This window comes from Rhinoderma darwinii, unplaced genomic scaffold, assembly GCF_050947455.1.
Source record: "Rhinoderma darwinii isolate aRhiDar2 unplaced genomic scaffold, aRhiDar2.hap1 Scaffold_979, whole genome shotgun sequence".
NCBI lineage: Eukaryota > Metazoa > Chordata > Amphibia > Anura > Rhinodermatidae > Rhinoderma > Rhinoderma darwinii.
The window spans coordinates 35,096-60,000 of NW_027464553.1; the positions used below are offsets into that span (position 1 = coordinate 35,096).

Sequence of the window (24,905 nt, forward strand, 5' to 3'; positions counted from 1 at the left end):
TTGCTCAAAAATGCCTGAAAATCAGGAGGGTTTTTTTCTTGAATACCGCTCAGTATTTTCTGACTTTTTTGCTAAGTGCGTGAACATACCCTAATGGGCTGAAGAATTCAAGTTTAGAGGATCAGCCAATGACTCCACGGTTAGTAAGAGTTCGGGGTGAACCAGCACGTGATTGCCGACTACACAAGGCGTGCTGCCGTTTACTTCTTCAACTAGAAAAAAATAATGACAACCAAAATAAAAGAAACGCAGACTTTTCGTAGAAAAAAAAGATCAATTCATTATTTTCTAGTGCACGAGAAGGACAGGAGTGACGACATCTTTCTTGACCTCCAGGTAATGAACAGAGAACTACAAGGCCCAACCCAAGAGACTGCAGACTATGTGCGTGTAGACAGGGGCTTCACAGGGACGGTCACAAGCAGCCCAGAGTTAGTTATTTAGAGCGAGCGCTCACGTGAGACGCATTTTCTCCTTTACGATCCGCACATGAGACAGTCGTCACGGTTTTCTAGGGAACACACCATGGCGGCTTTATTGCGCTCCTTCTCTTCCTTTTCTGCCTCATTTGAAAGGCTCTCTTTTTCTTTCAGCTTCTCCTTGTTTAATGTGAATTGGATGGGGTTGGCGGCCGGCCGCGTTCGCAGATAGTACATGCCGGTCTTCAGTCCCTAAAGAGAAAAGAGCAGTGAGAAAAGCCGGGGTTGTGACCCGTGATAAACAGGAGTGCACCGGTTACAGACGAGGGTCACACATGGCGCAGCTTTTACATCTCTACACATGACGCACCTGCTTCCAGCCGTAGAAGTGCATGCTGGTCAGCTTGCCATAGTTGGGCTCTGCTACGTGGATGTTTAAAGACTGACTCTGGTCAATGAACGCTCCTCTGTCAGCTGCCATCTTAATGACCGTTTTCTGAGAAATTTCCCACACCGTCTTGTAGAGTTCTTTCAAATCTTCAGGGATCTCAGCAATGCTCTGAAATAAAATGATAAATTAAATTCTGTGGAACAGAACCGGTCACAAAAAGCATATTCATACAGGTGACTAGCTGGGCAGAGGTAATCGACCCACGCAGCACCTTAAATACTGTGTTAGTTTTGGATTAAATAGACACGATTACCTGAATAGACCCGTTAGCGGCGATGATCTGGTTCTTCATCTCTTCATTCCACAGCCCTTTTTCTGTAAGATCCTTCAGCAAGTGCGGGTTCACTATCTAGAATACAGGCAGAATACAGGCAGAATACAGGCAGAATACAGGCTACAACACAGCGGTGACGTGACGCACACTTCTACTTTAGGGCCTCGTGCTGGATTTAGACATGGCACGAGGTGAAGTATCAGGAGTACCTGGAACTCCCCGGAGAGGACTCTGCGTGTGTAGATGTTGCTGGTGTACGGTTCGATGGACTCATTGTTTCCCAGGATCTGGGCGGTGGAAGCGGTGGGCATGGGGGCGAGAAGCAGGCTGTTTCTAATACCATACCTAGGACAGGAAATCAAATTCGGAATAAGACCCAAGTTAGGAGCGCACAAGACAATAAGCGTCTCACACACTCAGATATTGTAAATGTTACTCTGTAAGGGCTCAGACCACCGTGTACAACGGCCGTCACAGACACCTTCAGTGTGGCCATTGACAAGGCCGTTGTGTCAACGGAGCATGTGAAGGGTCCCTGAAAAAAAGGACATCCTATTTTCTTGCGTTTTCACGCATCCCTCTATAGACTAGTCTATAAGGTATCCCTGATAACGCGTCCCGCACGGGTGCGCCTCGGACGTTTTGCACACTCGTCTGCATTTAGCCTAAATGAATGAAATAAGGTGGAAATGAATGCATCCATAGAGGGCAGGGATTATTCTGGACTTCCGGTCATCAATCCAACTGGACACTAGCAAGGCCACATTTTCATGCTTAAACGGTTGATAACAGGGAACAATAGATTGCATTTAACTAGACAGTAAAGGCCCTTTTACACCGGGCGATGCAGCGAGCGCCGATCAACGAGACATCACTGATCGGCGCTCGTTTGCTCCTGTCACACGGGGCTATGGATGGGGAGGGGCAGTAGTTACTCCGATCGCTGGTCCCCATACATTATCATCATGTCGGCAGCGCGTCTCCTGTTTACACACCGAGATGAGCTGCCGACAAAAATAATTTTTGACTTTTTTTAAACGATTCGACCGGCAGATGATCCAGCGTTTGCTCGTTCATCTGCAGATCGTTCCCGTTTACACAGGGCAATTATCGCAACGAGCGTTCTCTTAAAACCCCCTGAACGCCGGTTCAGTCCTGAACACTATTGAGTGACACTCACTTGGCAATCTTCTCTTTTAGGGGCTTCCAGTCCCAGAGGTCAGTAGGGGTCACATTCCACATGTCATATTGCAAGATCTAAAGAAAGAAACCTCGATTCAGCCTCACCCAGGAGTAAAAGTAAATCCTTTACATACCATGTCAAACATGGAGGTCTTCTTCTTCCTTACCCCTTTACTAACTGGAGACCCCTGGTACGTTTCGTAGCTTCCAAGCTCTTTGGCCATTTCACAGCTGGACTCCAGAGCAGAATAGTAAATGGTCTCGAAGATCTGTTTATTTAGTAACTGAGCTTCCGGACTCTCAAATGGATATCTCATTAGGATAAAAGCATCCGCCAGGCCCTGCACGCCAATTCCAATGGGCCGGTGTCTCTTGTTTGAGTATTCAGCCTGGGAAAATAGACTGAGGGATGAGCTCTCCGCAGACGTCAAACAAGACTATAAACTCAATAGAGAAGCCGGGGGCTAAACAGAACAGACAATGGGGTGCCGAGCTGTGTGTCACTGGGGGGCTCACCTCAGGGACAGGATAGAAGTTGATTTCAATGATTTGATTCAGGTTCCGGACTATGACTTTGGTAACATCGGCCAGTTTCTTGAAGTCGTAGGTCCGCTCGGGAGTCACATACATGTTCAATGCGAGAGATGCCAAGTTACATACGGCGACCTACAAAACATGGATACCCAGAATGTTATCAAACACGAGTCCATAGTAAAGTGTAATATCCAGATACATCAGACGAGAGATGGTCCAGCCATTCAGCTTTTTCCACAGTGCGGGGACGCTGCTACTGTAAAACGCTGCGGATTTTCCACAATTAATCCGTTGCGAAAAATCCAGTGTTTAAGGGCACGAACACACAGCGTAAAGTGGAAAGGAAAGCTTCCTGATCTACAGGTCCATCCATTGTATGTGTTATTGTTGGCCTAAAGAACTACATATGTTCCAATACTGACCGCCTGGCACGAGCCATCGTTAAATCTTTCAGGGTGAACAACATTATTGGAAAAATAACTTTAGAAGAACCATTTGAGGAAGGATTAAAAATGGCGCCTGTTTTGAGCTCCATATTTTCCAATAACAACGCCCTATCGTAGGCAGATTTATAAATAACCCACATTGTTCAACAAATGGAAGTTCTCTCCAACCGCGAGGTGGATAAGATGAGCCGTGTCAGCAGTACAAACGTAAGGGCTCGTTCAGACTAGCGTATCTCATCTGTGTGACGGCCATTAAAACAACGGACTCATGTATTTCAATGGGGCCAGTCACAGGGCCATTGTTTCAACAGAGCGCGTGAAGGGTCAGTGAAAAAAAGGAGTTCACGCATCCCTCCATAGACTTGTCTATGGGGGATACGTGACAAACATGCCGTCCTCACCCCTCTGCCGTCCTCACCCCTCTGCCGTCCTCACCCCTCTGCCGTCCTCACCCCTCTGCCGTCCTCACCCCTCTGCCGTCCTCACCCCTCTGCCGTCCTCACCCCTCTGCCGTCCTCACCCCTCTGCCGTCCTCACCCCTCTGCCGTCCTCACCCCTCTGCCGTCCTCACCCCTCTGCCGTCCTCACCCCTCTGCCGTCCTCACCCCTCTGCCGTCCTCACCCCTCTGCCGTCCTCACCCCTCTGCCGTCCTCACCCCTCTGCCGTCCTCACCCCTCTGCCGTCCTCACCCCTCTGCCGTCCTCACCCCTCTGCCGTCCTCACCCCTCTGCCGTCCTCACCCCTCCGCCGTCCTCACCCCTCCGCCGTCCTCACCCCTCCGCCGTCCTCACCTCTTTGTCGTCGGTGTACTCCACGATCTCTGTACATAGATTGCTGCATTTAATGGTGCCCAGATTTTGCTGATTGCTCTTGCGGTTGCAGGAATCCTTGTAAAGCATGTATGGCGTGCCAGTTTCTGTCTGAGACTCAATAATGGCGTACCACAGCTGTTGCGATTTCACCACCTTGCGCGCCCGGCCCTCTTTCTCGTACCTGCAACCAAATATACATGTGAAACGACTGCTCTGCAGGAAGAAGTAAACCAGATTGGATTCTTAGAAATGCTACTGAAATCTCTCAATTGGTTTGCACCTTTCATACAGCTCTTCAAACTTCTCGCCCCAAACATCCTCCAAACCGGGACACTCCCGAGGACACATCAGGGACCAGTCCTATAGAGAAACACGACAGGACAACTATTAATGAGAGGACACATTACACACGTCAGGACTTCTACTATAAATGGGGTTCAGTGCTTATATCACAAGTAAAAAGTTTAGTACCTGACTGGTCACAGGTGATGCCACCGTAGTTCAGAAGAGTTATTTTTCATTACCCAGCTCTGCACAGCATCAGTTTTGATGGTGCCAGTGTTTACTGTTGGTGGGTAACCGACCCTCTAGACCCGCGATAACACTTTAAATATGACGGGGTATTGAGTAGCATTACCTGGTGCCCCCCAGTTGTGCCCCTCTGATGTGGATCCGCCACTTTGGGTCCCCTCGGTGTTGCCCCAACCTGGCTGCACTATGAGTCTGCGACACTCCCACTGCTCTCAGATTGGCCAGAGCTGCTCACGTGACCAGTTCCGTCCAATCTGTGAATAAAGGCAGTGTCTTACAGTCTGAAGCGGAGTGGCCACGTTGGGACAACACAGAGGGGAACCTAAAGCGGATCCACGGCACAGGGGCACAACTGGAGGGCACCAAGTAATAAAGCTTCATATACCCCACCACATTTCTCATTTCATCCTGGAACCGGAGGGTTGCTTTAAGGGTTTATTTAGATGATGCAGTTGAAACCGAATAAAGACAAAACCGGATGCAAAAAATACTGCGTTTAATGTCATTACGGTTTCTGGTTTTATTTATAGGAGAAACAGGAGCGGCCGCTATAAAACTGAAGTAAGACAGCAAGCGTTTTCTTACCCCGCCTCAACGTCTGAATAGACGGTAATCACGTAAAGGAGTGCAGTTCCCATGATTACTCCTCTCTTAAGGACATTGCCTCTATTTACAGCAGCCGGCAAGCCACTATTACAAGGTGTCAGGTAGTGCTGGAATTATTCAGACGGGTAATGACACCGCTCTGCTAGATTTTGCACAGCATGTGAAACACGATTCCCTCTAAAGACCGGGAGGAGGGGGGGGGGGACAGAGCAGAAAGCAGGGGAGATGTGACACAAGGAGAGCGGTCATACGACTGCATGAGACTGGTTCACTTCACGTTTTAGGCCCCACAACTGTAGTGGGCTGAATGTTCCAGTCCAAAATACCCAAAAAACTACTGACACCATAATGGAAACCGAGCAGAACCCATTCAATTATTGAAACCCAAAATGCAGGTGTATACCTAGCCTTAGCATCCCGTCTATACAAGAAGAAAGTCATGTAAAAGAAACCAGGTGTGAGGATGAGTGAACGGGCTGCCTGTCCTGGAGATGAATGTTAGGATAGACTTGCATTGCATGATAGAAACCCCCTTTATTATAACGAGGCTTCCCCATGCCATTAGCTCTGCAGGACCAGGTTAGGGCCTGTTCACATTAGCGTTGCCCTTCCGTTGAGGGGTTCAGTCCGAGGTTTCCATCGGGTCAACCCCTCAATAGGAAGGCAAACAGACCTTAGCTTCTGTTATCCTCACCATTGAACCCCTCAAGGGAAGGGCAATGCTGATGTGAACACAGCCTTAAAGTGGAGAATATACAGAATATATTGACTGGTCCTTCTATAGTGATCTGTACCTGATTAGATTCCACTCGTTTCATGAATAGATCTGGGATCCACATGGCAAAGAAGAGATCTCTTGCCCTCTGCTCCTCCTTTCCCGTATTCTTCTTAAGGTCCAGAAACTCAAAGACGTCGTAGTGCCACGGCTCCAGGTAAATGGCAAAAGCGCCAGGTCTCTGTAGACAAACAAAAACTAGTCATAAGCCCAGTCATGTGATGTCTAAACTGCCCCATAAGAAAACCATTGCATAGGAGTGCCAGGACCTCCGTAATAAAACCTGGAGCCGACGCCGGCATGTAGGCAAAGAACAAAGGAACAGGCCAAAACCAAAACGTACAAACCTTGTTCCCTCCTTGGTCCACATAGCGGGCGGTGTTGTTGTAAACGCGCAACATTGGAACTAGGCCATTGGAATTCCCGTTAGTCTAGAAATCAAGCAAAGATGTTATAACGCAATATAAAAACCAGCTTTACAGGTCACATGTCATGTTCATTTCACTCCTCCGCAGCGGGTTACAATAAGGAGTCACAACAATACCTGGCACATCATTCAGTAAATGTTCTGCAGGAAGAGAGCAATTAATGCCGGACAATAATGCGGAGCCACTCACGGCCCGGTGACCGGTAAAAAGTAAAGCAGAACTCCGCCTTTTTTTCTGTCCCCCGTTTGCAGATGTGATGTAGAGTAATGTAGTGGTGGGTTCACTTACCTGGCACTGTATTTCACAGGTAGCCGCCGTTGTGTCACGTGATTTTCATTCGGACGCTCTGCATACTACATAATCTGCTGTAGAGACCGCAAGGCTGTTCTTCAATGCAAGTCTATGAGAGCCTTGATGTGACTAGAGAAACTGCCCTCCGGTCCCTCCAGCAGACTCTGTAGGATTCAGGTGGTCAACGCGAAGACCACGTGGACCAACAACGACCAGGAATGGAGCGGCTACCCGTGAAATACAGTGCCAGGTAAGTCAACAATTGCATACATGGGGCAGAAAACAAAAAAGTGCTTCTTTAATTACATCTTTGATGCGCTCTTCGGACTGCCAGCCCACAACTGACAGCTCAGATGGCATTACATGCTCCAGGATACCGTGCACTGCTGAGGGGCAGACAATGCCATGTAAAGGCCAAACACCACCCATCTTACTAGGGATAACAGGCACAGCGCACTCACCCCCGCGATGCAGCAACAGCGCACTCACCCCCGCGATGCAGCAACAGCGCACTCACCCCCGCGATGCAGCAACAGCGCACTCACCCCCGCGATGCAGCAACAGCGCACTCACCCCCGCGATGCAGCAACAGCGCACTCACCCCCGCGATGCAGCAACAGCGCACTCACCCCCGCGATGCAGCAACAGCGCACTCGCCCCCGCGATGCAGCAACAGCGCACTCGCCCCCGCGATGCAGCAACAGCGCACTCGCCCCCGCGATGCAGCAACAGCGCACTCGCCCCCGCGATGCAGCAACAGCGCACTCGCCCCCGCGATGCAGCAACAGCGCACTCGCCCCCGCGATGCAGCAACAGCGCACTCGCCCCCGCGATGCAGCAACAGCGCACTCGCCCCCGCGATGCAGCAACAGCGCACTCGCCCCCGCGATGCAGCAACAGCGCACTCGCCCCCGCGATGCAGCAACAGCGCACTCGCCCCCGCGATGCAGCAACAGCGCACTCGCCCCCGCGATGCAGCAACAGCGCACTCGCCCCCGCGATGCAGCAACAGCGCACTCGCCCCCGCGATGCAGCAACAGCGCACTCGCCCCCGCGATGCAGCAACAGCGCACTCGCCCCCGCGATGCAGCAACAGCGCACTCGCCCCCGCGATGCAGCAACAGCGCACTCGCCCCCGCGATGCAGCAACAGCGCACTCGCCCCCGCGATGCAGCAACAGCGCACTCGCCCCCGCGATGCAGCCACAGCGCACTCGCCCCCGCGATGTAGCAACAGCGCACTCGCCCCCGCGATGTAGCAACAGCGCACTCGCCCCCGCGATGTAGCAACAGCGCACTCGCCCCCGCGATGTAGCAACAGCGCACTCGCCCCCGCGATGTAGCAACAGCGCACTCGCCCCCGCGATGTAGCAACAGAGCACTCACCCCCGCGATATAGCAACAGAGCACTCACCCCCGCGATATAGCAACAGAGCACTCACCCCCGCGATATAGCTTCCAGTGGCCCGGATACAGCAATAGTACACTCACCCCCGCGATATAGCAATAGAGCACTCACCCCCGCGATATAGCAACAGTGCACTCACCCCCGCGATATAGCTTCCAGTGGCCCGGATACAGCAATAGTACACTCACCCCCGCGATATAGCAATAGAGCACTCACCCCCGCGATGTAGCTTCCAGTGGCCCGGATACAGCTGACCGCAAGGCCGATCCCGCCAGCAGACTTAGAAATCAGAGCACATTGCTTTAGAGTGTCGTAAATGCCTTCAATGCTGTCATCTTTCATGGAGAGCAGGAAACAGCTAGGAAGAGAAGCATAGGATAGGATAGGATTACCATCATGTAAACTAAACCCCAACATCTAATACCGCGAATAATACAGCTAATAATACAGCTAATAATACATCTAATACCGCGAATAATACAGCGAATAATACAGCGAATAATACAGCTAATACAGCTAATAATACATCTAATACCGCGAATAATACATCTAATACCGCGAATAATACAGCGAATAATACAATACTGCGAATAATACAGCGAATAATACATCTAATACCTCGAATAATACAGCGAATACTACATCTAATACCGCGAATAATACATCTAATACATCTAATACCGCGAATAATACAGCGAATACTACAATACCGCGAATAATACAGCTAATAATACATCTAATACATCTAATACCGCGAATAATACATCTAATACATCTAATACCGCGAATAATACAGCGAATACTACAATACCGCGAATAATACAGCGAATAATACATCTAATACCTCGAATAATACAGCTAATAATACAGCTAATAATACATCTAATACCTCGAATAATACAGCGAATACTACATCTAATACATCTAATACCGCGAATAATACAGCGAATAATACATCTAATACCTCGAATAATACAGCGAATACTACATCTAATACCGCGAATAATACATCTAATACCGCGAATAATACAGCGAATAATACAATACCGCGAATAATACATCTAATACCTCGAATAATACAGCGAATACTACATCTAATACCGCGAATAATACATCTAATACATCTAATACCGCGAATAATACAGCGAATAATACAATACTGCGAATAATACAGCGAATAATACATCTAATACCTCGAATAATACAGCTAATAATACAGCTAATAATACATCTAATACCTCGAATAATACAGCGAATACTACATCTAATACATCTAATACCGCGAATAATACAGCGAATAATACATCTAATACCTCGAATAATACAGCGAATACTACATCTAATACCGCGAATAATACATCTAATACATCTAATACCGCGAATAATACAGCGAATAATACAATACCGCGAATAATACATCTAATACCTCGAATAATACAGCGAATACTACATCTAATACCGCGAATAATACATCTAATACATCTAATACCGCGAATAATACAGCGAATACTACAATACCGCGAATAATACAGCTAATAATACATCTAATACCGCGAATAATACATCTAATACATCTAATACCGCGAATAATACAGCGAATACTACAATACCGCGAATAATACAGCGAATAATACATCTAATACCTCGAATAATACAGCTAATAATACAGCTAATACATCTAATACCTCGAATAATACAGCGAATACTACATCTAATACATCTAATACCGCGAATAATACAGCGAATAATACATCTAATACCTCGAATAATACAGCGAATACTACATCTAATACCGCGAATAATACATCTAATACATCTAATACCGCGAATAATACAGCGAATAATACAATACCGCGAATAATACAGCTAATAATACATCTAATACCTCGAATAATACAGCGAATAATACATCTAATACCGCGAATAATACATCTAATACCGCGAATAATACATCTAATACCGCGAATAATACAGCGAATAATACAATACCGCGAATAATACAGCTAATAATACATCTAATACCTCGAATAATACAGCGAATACTACATCTAATACCGCGAATAATACAGCGAATACTACAATACCGCGAATAATACAGCGAATAATACATCTAATACCGCGAATAATACAGCGAATAATACAATACCGCGAATAATACAGCGAATACTACATCTAATACCGCGAATAATACAACGAATACTACATCTAATACCGCGAATAATACATCTAATACATCTAATACCGCGAATAATACATCTAATACATCTAATACCGCGAATAATACAGCGAATAATACAATACCGCGAATAATACAGCGAATAATACATCTAATACCGCGAATAATACAGCGAATAATACAGCTAATAATACATCTAATACATCTAATACCGCGAATAATACAGCGAATACAATACCACGAATAATACAGCTAATAATACATCTAATACCTCGAATAATACATCTAATAATACAGCTAATAATACATCTAATACCTCGAATAATACAGCGAATAATACATCTAATACATCTAATACCGCGAATAATACAGCGAATACTACATCTAATACCTCGAATAATACATCTAATAATACAGCTAATAATACATCTAATACCTCGAATAATACAGCGAATAATACATCTAATACATCTAATACCGCGAATAATACAGCGAATACTACATCTAATACCGCGAATAATACAGCTAATAATACATCTAATACCGCGAATAATACAGCGAATACTACATCTAATACCGCGAATAATACATCTAATACATCTAATACCGCGAATAATACAGCGAATACTACAATACCGCGAATAATACAGCTAATAATACATCTAATACCGCGAATAATACAGCGAATACTACATCTAATACCGCGAATAATACAGCGAATAATACAATACCGCGAATAATACAGCGAATAATACATCTAATACCTCGAATAATACAGCTAATAATACAGCTAATAATACATCTAATACCGCGAATAATACAGCGAATAATACAATACCGCGAATAATACAGCGAATAATACATCTAATACCTCGAATAATACAGCGAATACTACATCTAATACCTCGAATAATACATCTAATACCGCGAATAATACAGCGAATAATACAATACCGCGAATAATACAGCGAATAATACATCTAATACCTCGAATAATACAGCGAATACTACATCTAATACCGCGAATAATACATCTAATACCGCGAATAATACAGCGAATACTACAATACCGCGAATAATACAGCGAATAATACATCTAATACCTCGAATAATACAGCTAATAATACAGCTAATAATACATCTAATACCGCGAATAATACATCTAATACTACACCTAATACATCTAATACCGCGAATAATACATCTAATACTACACCTAATACATCTAATACCGCGAATAATACAGCGAATAATACAGCTAATACAGCTAATAATACATCTAATACCGCGAATAATACATCTAATACCGCGAATACTACATCTAATACTACACCTAATACATCTAATACCGCGAATAATACAGCGAATAATACAGCTAATAATACATCTAATACCGCGAATAATACAGCGAATAATACATCTAATACCGCGAATAAAACATCTAATACCGCGAATACTACAATACCGCGAATAATACAGCGAATAATACATCTAATACCTCGAATAATACAGCTAATAATACAGCTAATAATACATCTAATACCGCGAATAATACATCTAATACTACACCTAATACCGCGAATAATACATCTAATACTACACCTAATACATCTAATACCGCGAATAATACAGCTAATAATACATCTAATACCGCGAATAATACATCTAATACCGCGAATAATACATCTAATACCGCGAATACTACATCTAATACTACACCTAATACATCTAATACTACACCTAATACATCTAATACCGCGAATAATACAGCGAATAATACAGCTAATACATCTAATACCGCGAATAATACATCTAATACCGCGAATACTACATCTAATACTACACCTAATACATCTAATACTACACCTAATACATCTAATACAGCTAATAATACAGCTAATAATACATCTAATACCGCGAATAATACCGCGAATAATACCGCGAATAATACCGCGAACAATACCGCGAACAATACCGCACCTAACACTGCACCTAACACTGCACCTAACACTGCACCTAACACTGCACCTAACACTGCACCTAACACTGCACCTAACACTGCACCTAACACTGCACCTAACACTGCACCTAACACTGCACCTAACACTGCACCTAACACTGCACCTAACACTGCACCTAACACTGCACCTAACACTGCACCTAACACTGCACCTAACACTGCACCTAACACTGCACCTAACACTGCACCTAACACTGCACCTAACACTGCACCTAACACTGCACCTAACACTGCACCTAACACTGCACCTAACACTGCACCTAACACTGCACCTAACACTGCACCTAACACTGCACCTAACACTGCACCTAACACTGCACCTAACACTGCACCTAACACTGCACCTAACACTGCACCTAACACTGCACCTAACACTGCACCTAACACTGCACCTAACACTGCACCTAACACTGCACCTAACACTGCACCTAACACTGCACCTAACACTGCACCTAACACTGCACCTAACACTGCACCTAACACTGCACCTAACACTGCACCTAACACTGCACCTAACACTGCACCTAACACTGCACCTAACACTGCACCTAACACTGCACCTAACACTGCACCTAACACTGCACCTAACACTGCACCTAACACTGCACCTAACACTGCACCTAACACTGCACCTAACACTGCACCTAACACTGCACCTAACACTGCACCTAACACTGCACCTAACACTGCACCTAACACTGCACCTAACACTGCACCTAACACTGCACCTAACACTGCACCTAACACTGCACCTAACACTGCACCTAACACTGCACCTAACACTGCACCTAACACTGCATCTAATACTGCACCTAAGGGTATGTTCACACGGCGGGGGTCCGTAACGGCTGAAAATACGGGGATGTTTCAGCCTGAAAACATCCCCGTAATTTCATCCGTACCGGCATGTGCAGGCGCTTGAACGCCGCGTCAATTACGGCCGTAATTAGCGCTGCTATTCATTGGAGTCAATGAATAGCGGCTCCAATTACGGCCAAAGAAGTGACAGGTCACTTCTTTGACGCGGGCGTCTATTTACGCGCCGTCATTTGACAGCGGCGCGTAGATATACGCCTCGTGTGAACAGACAAACGTCTGCCCATTGCTTTCAATGGGCAGATGTTTGTCAGCGCTATTGAGGCGCTATTTTCAGACGTAATTCGGGGCAAAAACGCCCGAATTACGTCCGTAAATAGGCCGTGTGAACATACCCTAATACTGCATCTAATACTGCATCTAGAAAGTTATGTGGTTTCACTTCAAGATACAATCAAATTAAAAACAGACATCAGTAAAGGGGCGATTCATGTTTCTGGGGATTCTTGTTCTATTCACATAACTTCTTGCTAAATACAGGAACAAAACAAGTATGTAACAGTAATATCTACACAGGGGGCGCCATAACATGTATGTAACAGTAATATCTACACACAGGGGGCGCCATAACAAGTATGTAACAGTAATATCTACACACAGGGGGCGCCATAACATGTATATAACAGTAATATATCCACACAGGGGGCGCCATGACATGTATGTAACAGTAATATCTACACACAGGGGGCGCCATAACATGTATGTAACAGGAATATCTACACACAGGGGGCGCCATGACATGTATGTAACAGTAATATCTACACACAGGGGGCGCCATGACATGTATGTAACAGTAATATCTACACACAGGGGGCGCCATGACATGTATGTAACAGTAATATCTACACACAGGAGGCGCCATAACAAGTATGTAACAGTAATATCTACACAGGGGGCGCCATGACATGTATGTAACAGTAATATCTACACACAGGGGGCGCCATAACATGTATGTAACAGTAATATCTACACAGGGGGCGCCATAACAAGTATGTAACAGTAATATCTACACACAGGGGGCGCCATGACATGTATGTAACAGTAATATCTACACAGGGGGCGCCATAACAAGTATGTAACAGTAATATCTACACACAGGGGGCGCCATAACAAGTATGTAACAGTAATATCTACACACAGGGGCGCCATAACAAGTATGTAACAGTAATATCTACACACAGGGGGCGCCATAACAAGTATGTAACAGTAATATCTACACAGGGGGCGCCATAACAAGTATGTAACAGTAATATCTACACACAGGGGGCGCCATAACAAGTATGTAACAGTAATATCTACACAGGAGGCGCCATAACAAGTATATAACAGTAATATATCCACACAGGGGGCGCCATGACATGTATGTAACAGTAATATCTACACACAGGGGGCGCCATAACATGTATGTAACATTAATATCTACACAGGGGGCGCCATAACAAGTATGTAACAGTAATATCTACACACAGGGGGCGCCATGACATGTATGTAACAGTAATATCTACACACAGGGGGCGCCATCACAAGTATGTAACAGTAATATCTACACACAGGGGGCGCCATGACATGTATGTAACAGTAATATCTACACACAGGGGGCGCCATAACAAGTATATAACAGTAATATATCCACACAGGGGGCGCCATAACATGTATGTAACAGTAATATCTACACAGGGGGCGCCATGACATGTATGTAACAGTAATATCTACACACAGGAGGCGCCATAACAAGTATGTAACAGTAATATCTACACAGGGGGCGCTATAACAAGTATGTAACAGTAATATCTACACAGGGGGCGCCATAACAAGTATGTAACAGTAATATCTACACAGGGGGCGCCATAACAAGTATGTAACAGTAATATCTACACACAGGGGGCGCCATGACATGTATGTAACAGTAATATCTACACACAGGGGGCGCCATGACATGTATGTAACAGTAATATCTACACACAGGGGGCGCCATAACAAGTATGTAACAGTAATATCTACACACAGGGGGCGCCATAACATGTATGTAACAGTAATATCTACACAGGGGGCGCCATAACAAGTATGTAACAGTAATATCTACACAGGGGGCGCCATAACAAGTATGTAACAGTAATATCTACACACAGGGGGCGCCATGACATGTATGTAACAGTAATATCTACACACAGGGGGCGCCATAACATGTATGTAACAGTAATATCTACACACAGGGGGCGCCATGACATGTATGTAACAGTAATATCTACACACAGGGGGCACCATAACATGTATGTAACAGTAATATCTACACAGGGGGCGCCATGACATGTATGTAACAGTAATATCTACACAGGGGGCGCCATAACATGTATGTAACCGTAATATCTACACAGGGGGCGCCATAACAAGTATATAACAGTAATATCTACACACAGGGGGCGCCATAACATGTATGTAACAGTAATATCTACACAGGGGGCGCCATAACATGTATGTAACAGTAATATCTACACAGGGGGCGCCATGACATGTATGTAACAGTAATATCTACACACAGGGGGCGCCATAACATGTATGTAACAGTAATATCTACACAGGGGGCGCCATAACAAGTATGTAACAGTAATATCTACACAGGGGGCGCCATAACAAGTATGTAACAGTAATATCTACACAGGGGGCGCCATAACAAGTATGTAACAGTAATATCTACACACAGGGGGCGCCATGACATGTATGTAACAGTAATATCTACACACAGGGGGCGCCATAACAAGTATGTAACAGTAATATCTACACACAGGGGGCGCCATGACATGTATGTAACAGTAATATCTACACACAGGGGGCGCCATAACATGTATGTAACAGTAATATCTACACACAGGGGGCGCCATGACATGTATGTAACAGTAATATCTACACACAGGGGGCGCCATAACATGTATGTAACAGTAATATCTACACAGGGGGCGCCATGACATGTATGTAACAGTAATATCTACACAGGGGGCGCCATGACAAGAATGTAACAGTAATATCTACACAGGGGGCGCCATAACAAGTATGTAACAGTAATATCTACACAGGGGGCGCCATAACAAGTATGTAACAGTAATATATCCACACAGGGGGCGCCATAACAAGTATGTAACAGTAATATATCCACACAGGGGGCGCCATAACAAGTATGTAACAGTAATATCTACACACAGGGGGCGCCATAACAAGTATGTAACAGTAATATCTACACACAGGGGGCGCCATAACATGTATGTAACAGTAATATCTACACAGGGGGCGCCATAACAAGTATGTAACAGTAATATCTACACAGGGGGCGCCATGACATGTATGTAACAGTAATATCTACACACAGGGGGCGCCATAACAAGTATGTAACAGTAATATCTACACAGGGGGCGCCATAACAAGTATGTAACAGTAATATATCCACACAGGGGGCGCCATAACAAGTATGTAACAGTAATATCTACACACAGGGGGCGCCATAACAAGTATGTAACAGTAATATCTACACAGGGGGCGCCATAACAAGTATGTAACAGTAATATCTACACAGGGGGCGCCATAACAAGTATGTAACAGTAATATCTACACACAGGGGGCGCCATAACAAGTATGTAACAGTAATATCTACACACAGGGGGCGCCATAACAAGTATGTAACAGTAATATCTACACACAGGGGGCGCCATAACAAGTATGTAACAGTAATATCTACACACAGGGGGCGCCATAACATGTATGTAACAGTAATATCTACACACAGGGGGCGCCATAACAAGTATGTAACAGTAATATCTACACACAGGGGGCGCCATAACATGTATGTAACAGTAATATCTACACACAGGGGGCGCCATAACAAGTATGTAACAGTAATATCTACACACAGGGGGCGCCATAACAAGTATGTAACAGTAATATCTACACACAGGGGGCGCCATAACAAGTATGTAACAGTAATATCTACACAGGGGGCGCCATAACAAGTATGTAACAGTAATATCTACACACAGGGGGCGCCATAACATGTATGTAACAGTAATATCTACACAGGGGGCGCCATAACAAGTATGTAACAGTAATATCTACACAGGGGGCGCCATAACAAGTATAAAACAGTAATATCTACACAGGGGGCGCCATAACAAGTATAAAACAGTAATATCTACACAGGGGGCGCCATAACAAGTATGTAACAGTAATATCTACACACAGGGGGCGCCATAACATGTATGTAACAGTAATATCTACACACAGGGGGCGCCATAACATGTATGTAACAGTAATATCTACACAGGGGGCGCCATAACAAGTATGTAACAGTAATATCTACACACAGGGGGCGCCATAACATGTATGTAACAGTAATATCTACACAGGGGGCGCCATAACAAGTATGTAACAGTAATATCTACACAGGGGGCGCCATAACAAGTATAAAACAGTAATATCTACACAGGGGGCGCCATAACAAGTATGTAACAGTAATATCTACACACAGGGGGCGCCATAACAAGTATGTAACAGTAATATCTACACACAGGGGGCGCCATAACAAGTATGTAACAGTAATATCTACACACAGGGGGCGCCATAACAAGTATGTAACAGTAATATCTACACACAGGGGCGCCATGACATGTATGTAACAGTAATATCTACACACAGGGGGCGCCATAACAAGTATGTAACAGTAATATCTACACACAGGGGGCGCCATAACATGTATTCAACAGTAATATCTACACACAGGGGGCGCCATAACATGTATGTAACAGTAATATCTACACAGGGGGCGCCATAACATGTATGTAACAGTAATATCTACACAGGGGGCGCCATAACAAGTATGTAACAGTAATATCTACACACAGGGGGCGCCATAACATGTATGTAACAGTAATATCTACACAGGGGGCGCCATAACAAGTATAAAACAGTAATATCTACACAGGGGGCGCCATAACAAGTATGTAACAGTAATATCTACACACAGGGGGCGCCATAACAAGTATGTAACAGTAATATCTACACACAGGGGGCGCCATAACAAGTATGCAACAGTAATATCTACACACAGGGGGCGCCATAACAAGTATGCAACAGTAATATCTACACACAGGGGCGCCATGACATGTATGTAACAGTAATATCTACACACAGGGGGCGCCATAACAAGTATGTAACAGTAATATCTACACAGGGGGCGCCATAACATGTATGTAACAGTAATATCTACACACAGGGGGCGCCATAACAAGTATGTAACAGTAATATCTACACAGGGGGCGCCATAACAAGTATAAAACAGTAATATCTACACAGGGGGCGCCATAACAAGTATGTAACAGTAATATCTACACACAGGGGGCGCCATAACATGTATGTAACAGTAATATCTACACACAGGGGGCGCCATAACATGTATGTAACAGTAATATCTACACAGGGGGCGCCATGACATGTATGTAACAGTAATATCTACACACAGGGGGCGCCATAACAAGTATAAAACAGTAATATCTACACACAGGGGGCGCCATAACATGTATGTAACAGTAATATCTACACACAGGGGCGCCATGACATGTATGTAACAGTAATATCTACACACAGGGGCGCCATGACATGTATGTAACAGTAATATCTACACACAGGGGGCGTCATAACATGTATGTAACAGTAATATCTACACACAGGGGCGCCATGACATGTATGTAACAGTAATATCTACACACAGGGGGCGCCATAACAAGTATGTAACAGTAATATCTACACAGGGGGCGCCATAACAAGTATATAACAGTAATATCTACACAGGGGGCGCCATAACATGTATGTAACAGTAATATCTACACACAGGGGGCGTCATAACATGTATGTAACAGTAATATCTACACACAGGGGGCGCCATAACAAGTATGTAACAGTAATATCTACACACAGGGGGCGCCATAACATGTATGTAACAGTAATATCTACACACAGGGGGCGCCATAACAAGTATGTAACAGTAATATCTACACACAGGGGGCGCCATAACATGTATGTAACAGTAATATCTACACAGGGGGCGCCATGACATGTATGTAACAGTAATATCTACACACAGGGGGCGCCATAACATGTATTCAACAGTAATATCTACACACAGGGGGAGCCATGACATGTATGTAACAGTAATATCTACACAGGGGGCGCCATGACAAGTATGTAACAGTAATATCTACACAGGGGGCGCCATAACATGTATGTAACAGTAATATCTACACACAGGGGGCGCCATAACATGTATGTAACAGTAATATCTACACACAGGGGGCGCCATAACATGTATTCAACAGTAATATCTACACACAGGGGGCACCATAACATGTATGTAACAGTAATATCTACACACAGGGGGCGCCATAACATGTATTCAACAGTAATATCTACACACAGGGGGCGCCATGACATGTATGTAACAGTAATATCTACACAGGGGGCGCCATAACATGTATGTAACAGTAATATCTACACAGGGGGCGCCATGACATGTATGTAACAGTAATATCTACACACAGGGGGCGCCATAACAAGTATGTAACAGTAATATCTACACACAGGGGGCCCCATGACATGTATGTAACAGTAATATCTACACAGGGGGCGCCATAACAAGTATGTAACAGTAATATCTACACAGGGGGCGCCATGACATGTATGTAACAGTAATATCTACACAGGGGGCGCCATGACATGTATGTAACAGTAATATCTACACACAGGGGGCGCCATGACATGTATGTAACAGTAATATCTACACAGGGGGCGCCATAACATGTATTCAACAGTAATATCTACACACAGGGGGAGCCATGACATGTATATAACAGTAATATCTACACAGGGGGCGCCATAACAAGTATGTAACAGTAATATCTACACAGGGGGCGCCATAACATGTATGTAACAGTAATATCTACACACAGGGGGCGCCATAACATGTATGTAACAGTAATATCTACACACAGGGGGCGCCATAACATGTATTCAACAGTAATATCTACACACAGGGGGCACCATAACATGTATGTAACAGTAATATCTACACACAGGGGGCGCCATAACATGTATTCAACAGTAATATCTACACACAGGGGGCGCCATGACATGTATGTAACAGTAATATCTACACAGGGGGCGCCATAACATGTATGTAACAGTAATATCTACACAGGGGGCGCCATGACATGTATGTAACAGTAATATCTACACACAGGGGGCGCCATAACAAGTATGTAACAGTAATATCTACACACAGGGGGCGCCATGACATGTATGTAACAGTAATATCTACACACAGGGGGCGCCATGACATGTATGTAACAGTAATATCTACACACAGGGGGCATCATAACATGTATGTAACAGTAATATCTACACACAGGGGGCGCCATAACAAGTATGTAACAGTAATATCTACACACAGGGGGCCCCATGACATGTATGTAACAGTAATATCTACACAGGGGGCGCCATAACAAGTATGTAACAGTAATATCTACACAGGGGGCGCCATGACATGTATGTAACAGTAATATCTACACACAGGGGGCGCCATGACATGTATGTAACAGTAATATCTACACAGGGGGCGCCATGACATGTATGTAACAGTAATATCTACACACAGGGGGCGCCATGACATGTATGTAACAGTAATATCTACACAGGGGGCGCCATAACAAGTATGTAACAGTAATATCTACACAGGGGGCGCCATAACAAGTATGTAACCGTAATATCTACACAGGGGGCGCCATAACATGTATGTAACAGTAATATCTACACAGGGGGCGCCATAACAAGTATGTAACAGTAATATCTACACACAGGGGGCGCCATAACATGTATGTAACCGTAATATCTACACACAGGGGGCGCCATAACATGTATGTAACCGTAATATCTACACAAGGGGCGCCATAACATGTATGTAACCGTAATATCTACACACATGGGGCGCCATAACATGTATGTAACAGTAATCTCTACACAGGGGGCGCCATAACATGTATGTAACAGTAATATCTACACAGGGGGCGCCATAACATGTATGTAACAGTAATATCTACACACAGGGGGCGCCATGACATGTATGTAACAGTAATATCTACACACAGGGGGCGCCATAACATGTATGTAACAGTAATATCTACACAGGGGGCGCCATAACATGTATGTAACAGTAATATCTACACACAGGGGGCGCCATGACATGTATGTAACAGTAATATCTACACACAGGGGGCGCCATGACATGTATGTAACAGTAATATCTACACACAGGGGGCCCCATGACATGTATGTAACAGTAATATCTACACACAGGGGGCGCCATAACAAGTATGTAACAGTAATATCTACACAGGGGGCGCCATGAAATGTATGTAACAGTAATATCTACACACAGGGGGCGCCATGACATGTATGTAACAGTAATATCTACACAGGGGGCGCCATAACATGTATGTAACAGTAATATCTACACAGGGGGCGCCATAACATGTATGTAACAGTAATATCTACACACAGGGGGCGCCATAACATGTATGTAACTGTAATATCTACACACAGGGGGCGCCATAACATGTATTCAACAGTAATATCTACACACAGGGGGCGCCATAACATGTATGTAACAGTAATATCTACACAGGGGGCGCCATGACATGTATGTAACAGTAATATCTACACACAGGGGGCACCATGACATGTATGTAACAGTAATATCTACACACAGGGGGCGCCATAACATGTATGTTACAGTAATATCTACACAGGGGGCGCCATAACAAGTATGTAACAGTAATATCTACACAGGGGGCGCCATAACAAGTATGTAACAGTAATATCTACACAGGGGGCGCCATAACAAGTATGTAACAGTAATATCTACACAGGGGGCGCCATAACCTGTATGTAACAGTAATATCTACACATAGGGGGCGTCATAACATGTATGTAGCAGTAATATCTACACACAGGGGGCGCCATAACAAGTATGTAACAGTAATATCTACACAGGGGGCGCCATAACAAGTATGTAACAGTAATATCTACACAGGGGGCGCAATAACAAGTATGTAACAGTAATATCTACACACAGGGGGCGCCATAACAAGTATGTAACAGTAATATCTACACACAGGGGGCGCCATAACAAGTATGTAACAGTAATATCTACACAGGGGGCGCCATAACAAGTATGTAACAGTAATATCTACACACAGGGGGCGCCATAACAAGTATGTAACTGTAATATCTACACACAGGGGGTGCCATGACATGTATGTAACAGTAATATCTACACACAGGGGGCGCCATAACATGTATGTAACAGTAATATCTACACAGGGGGCGCCATGACATGTATGTAACAGTAATATCTACACACAGGGGGCGCCATGACATGTATGTAACAGTAATATCTACACACAGGGGGCGCCATGACATGTATGTAACAGTAATATCTACACACAGGGGGCGCCATGACATGTATGTAACAGTAATATCTACACACAGGGGGCGCCATAACATGTATGTAACAGTAATATCTACACACAGGGGGCGCCATAACAAGTATGTAACCGTAATATCTACACAGGGGGCGCCATAACATGTATGTAACAGTAATATCTACACAGGGGGCGCCATAACATGTATGTAACCGTAATATCTACACAGGGGGCGCCATAACAAGTATGTAACAGTAATATCTACACAGGGGGCGCCATAACAAGTATGTAACAGTAATATCTACACACAGGGGGTGCCATGACATGTATGTAACAGTAATATCTACACACAGGGGGCGCCATAACATGTATGTAACAGTAATATCTACACAGGGGGCGCCATGACATGTATGTAACAGTAATATCTACACACAGGGGGCGCCATGACATGTATGTAACAGTAATATCTACACACAGGGGGCGCCATGACATGTATGTAACAGTAATATCTACACACAGGGGGCGCCATAACATGTATGTAACAGTAATATCTACACACAGGGGGCGCCATAACAAGTATGTAACCGTAATATCTACACAGGGGGCGCCATAACATGTATGTAACAGTAATATCTACACAGGGGGCGCCATAACATGTATGTAACCGTAATATCTACACAGGGGGCGCCATAACAAGTATGTAACAGTAATATCTACACAGGGGGCGCCATAACAAGTATGTAACAGTAATATCTACACACAGGGGGTGCCATGACATGTATGTAACAGTAATATCTACACACAGGGGGCGCCATAACATGTATGTAACAGTAATATCTACACAGGGGGCGCCATGACATGTATGTAACAGTAATATCTACACACAGGGGGCGCCATGACATGTATGTAACAGTAATATCTACACACAGGGGGCGCCATGACATGTATGTAACAGTAATATCTACACACAGGGGGCGCCATGACATGTATGTAACAGTAATATCTACACACAGGGGGCGCCATAACATGTATGTAACAGTAATATCTACACACAGGGGGCGCCATAACAAGTATGTAACCGTAATATCTACACAGGGGGCGCCATAACATGTATGTAACAGTAATATCTACACAGGGGGCGCCATAACATGTATGTAACAGTAATATCTACACACAGGGGGCGCCATGACAAGTATGTAACAGTAATATCTACACACAGGGGGCGCCATAACATGTATGTAACCGTAATATCTACACAGGGGGCGCCATAACAAGTATGTAACAGTAATATCTACACACAGGGGGCGCCATAACAAGTATGTAACAGTAATATCTACACAGGGGGCGCCATAACAAGTATGTAACAGTAATATCTACACAGGGGGCGCCATAACATGTATGTAACAGTAATATCTACACAGGGGGCGCCATAACATGTATATAACAGTAATATCTACACAGGGGGCGCCATAACATGTATATAACAGTAATATCTACACAGGGGGCGCCATAACATGTATGTAACCGTAATATCTACACAGGGGGCGCCATAACATGTATGTAACAGTAATATCTACACAGGGGGCGCCATAACATGTATGTAACAGTAATATCTACACAGGGGGCGCCATAACATGTATATAACAGTAATATCTACACAGGGGGCGCCATAACAAGTATGTAACAGTAATATCTACACAGGGGGCGCCATAACATGTATGTAACAGTAATATCTACACACAGGGGGCGCCATAACATGTATGTAACCGTAATATCTACACAGGGGGCGCCATAACATGTATGTAACAGTAATATCTACACAGGGGGCGCCATAACATGTATGTAACAGTAATATCTACACAGGGGGCGCCATAACATGTATGTAACCGTAATATCTACACACAGGGGGCGCCATAACATGTATGTAACCGTAATATCTACACAGGGGGCGCCATAACATGTATGTAACAGTAATATCTACACACAGGAGGCGCCATAACAAGTATATAACAGTAATATATCCACACAGGGGGCGCCATAACAAGTATGTAACAGTAATATCTACACACAGGAGGCGCCATAACAAGTATGTAACAGTAATATCTACACACAGGGGGCGTCATAACATGTATGTAACAGTAATATCTACACAGGGGGTGCC

At 44.5% G+C, this 24,905-nt stretch overlaps 1 protein-coding gene across 3 annotated transcripts in view; it reads right to left on the reverse strand.

The window, feature by feature from the left end:
* Positions 1–254: 254 nt before the first annotated feature.
* RRM1 (ribonucleotide reductase catalytic subunit M1) overlaps positions 255–24,905 on the reverse strand; it is a 36,916-nt gene continuing 12,265 nt past the window's right edge. For 2 of the 3 annotated variants that reach the window (XM_075849574.1, XM_075849573.1), the window contains 12 exons: positions 8,374–8,515; positions 6,379–6,462; positions 6,051–6,212; positions 4,400–4,479; positions 4,099–4,300; positions 2,843–2,992; positions 2,494–2,715; positions 2,325–2,401; positions 1,354–1,489; positions 1,124–1,219; positions 790–978; positions 255–671 (listed from right to left, as the gene is read on the reverse strand). In XM_075849574.1, coding sequence (XP_075705689.1) covers positions 477–671; positions 790–978; positions 1,124–1,219; positions 1,354–1,489; positions 2,325–2,401; positions 2,494–2,715; positions 2,843–2,992; positions 4,099–4,300; positions 4,400–4,479; positions 6,051–6,212; positions 6,379–6,462; positions 8,374–8,515 — 1,735 coding nt within the window. In that variant the 3' untranslated portion in view covers positions 255–476. Of the gene's footprint in view, positions 672–789; positions 979–1,123; positions 1,220–1,353; positions 1,490–2,324; positions 2,402–2,493; positions 2,716–2,842; positions 2,993–4,098; positions 4,301–4,399; positions 4,480–6,050; positions 6,213–6,378; positions 6,463–7,967; positions 7,977–8,373; positions 8,516–24,905 lie in introns of those variants that run through there. The other variant, XM_075849575.1, reaches the window with a different exon arrangement.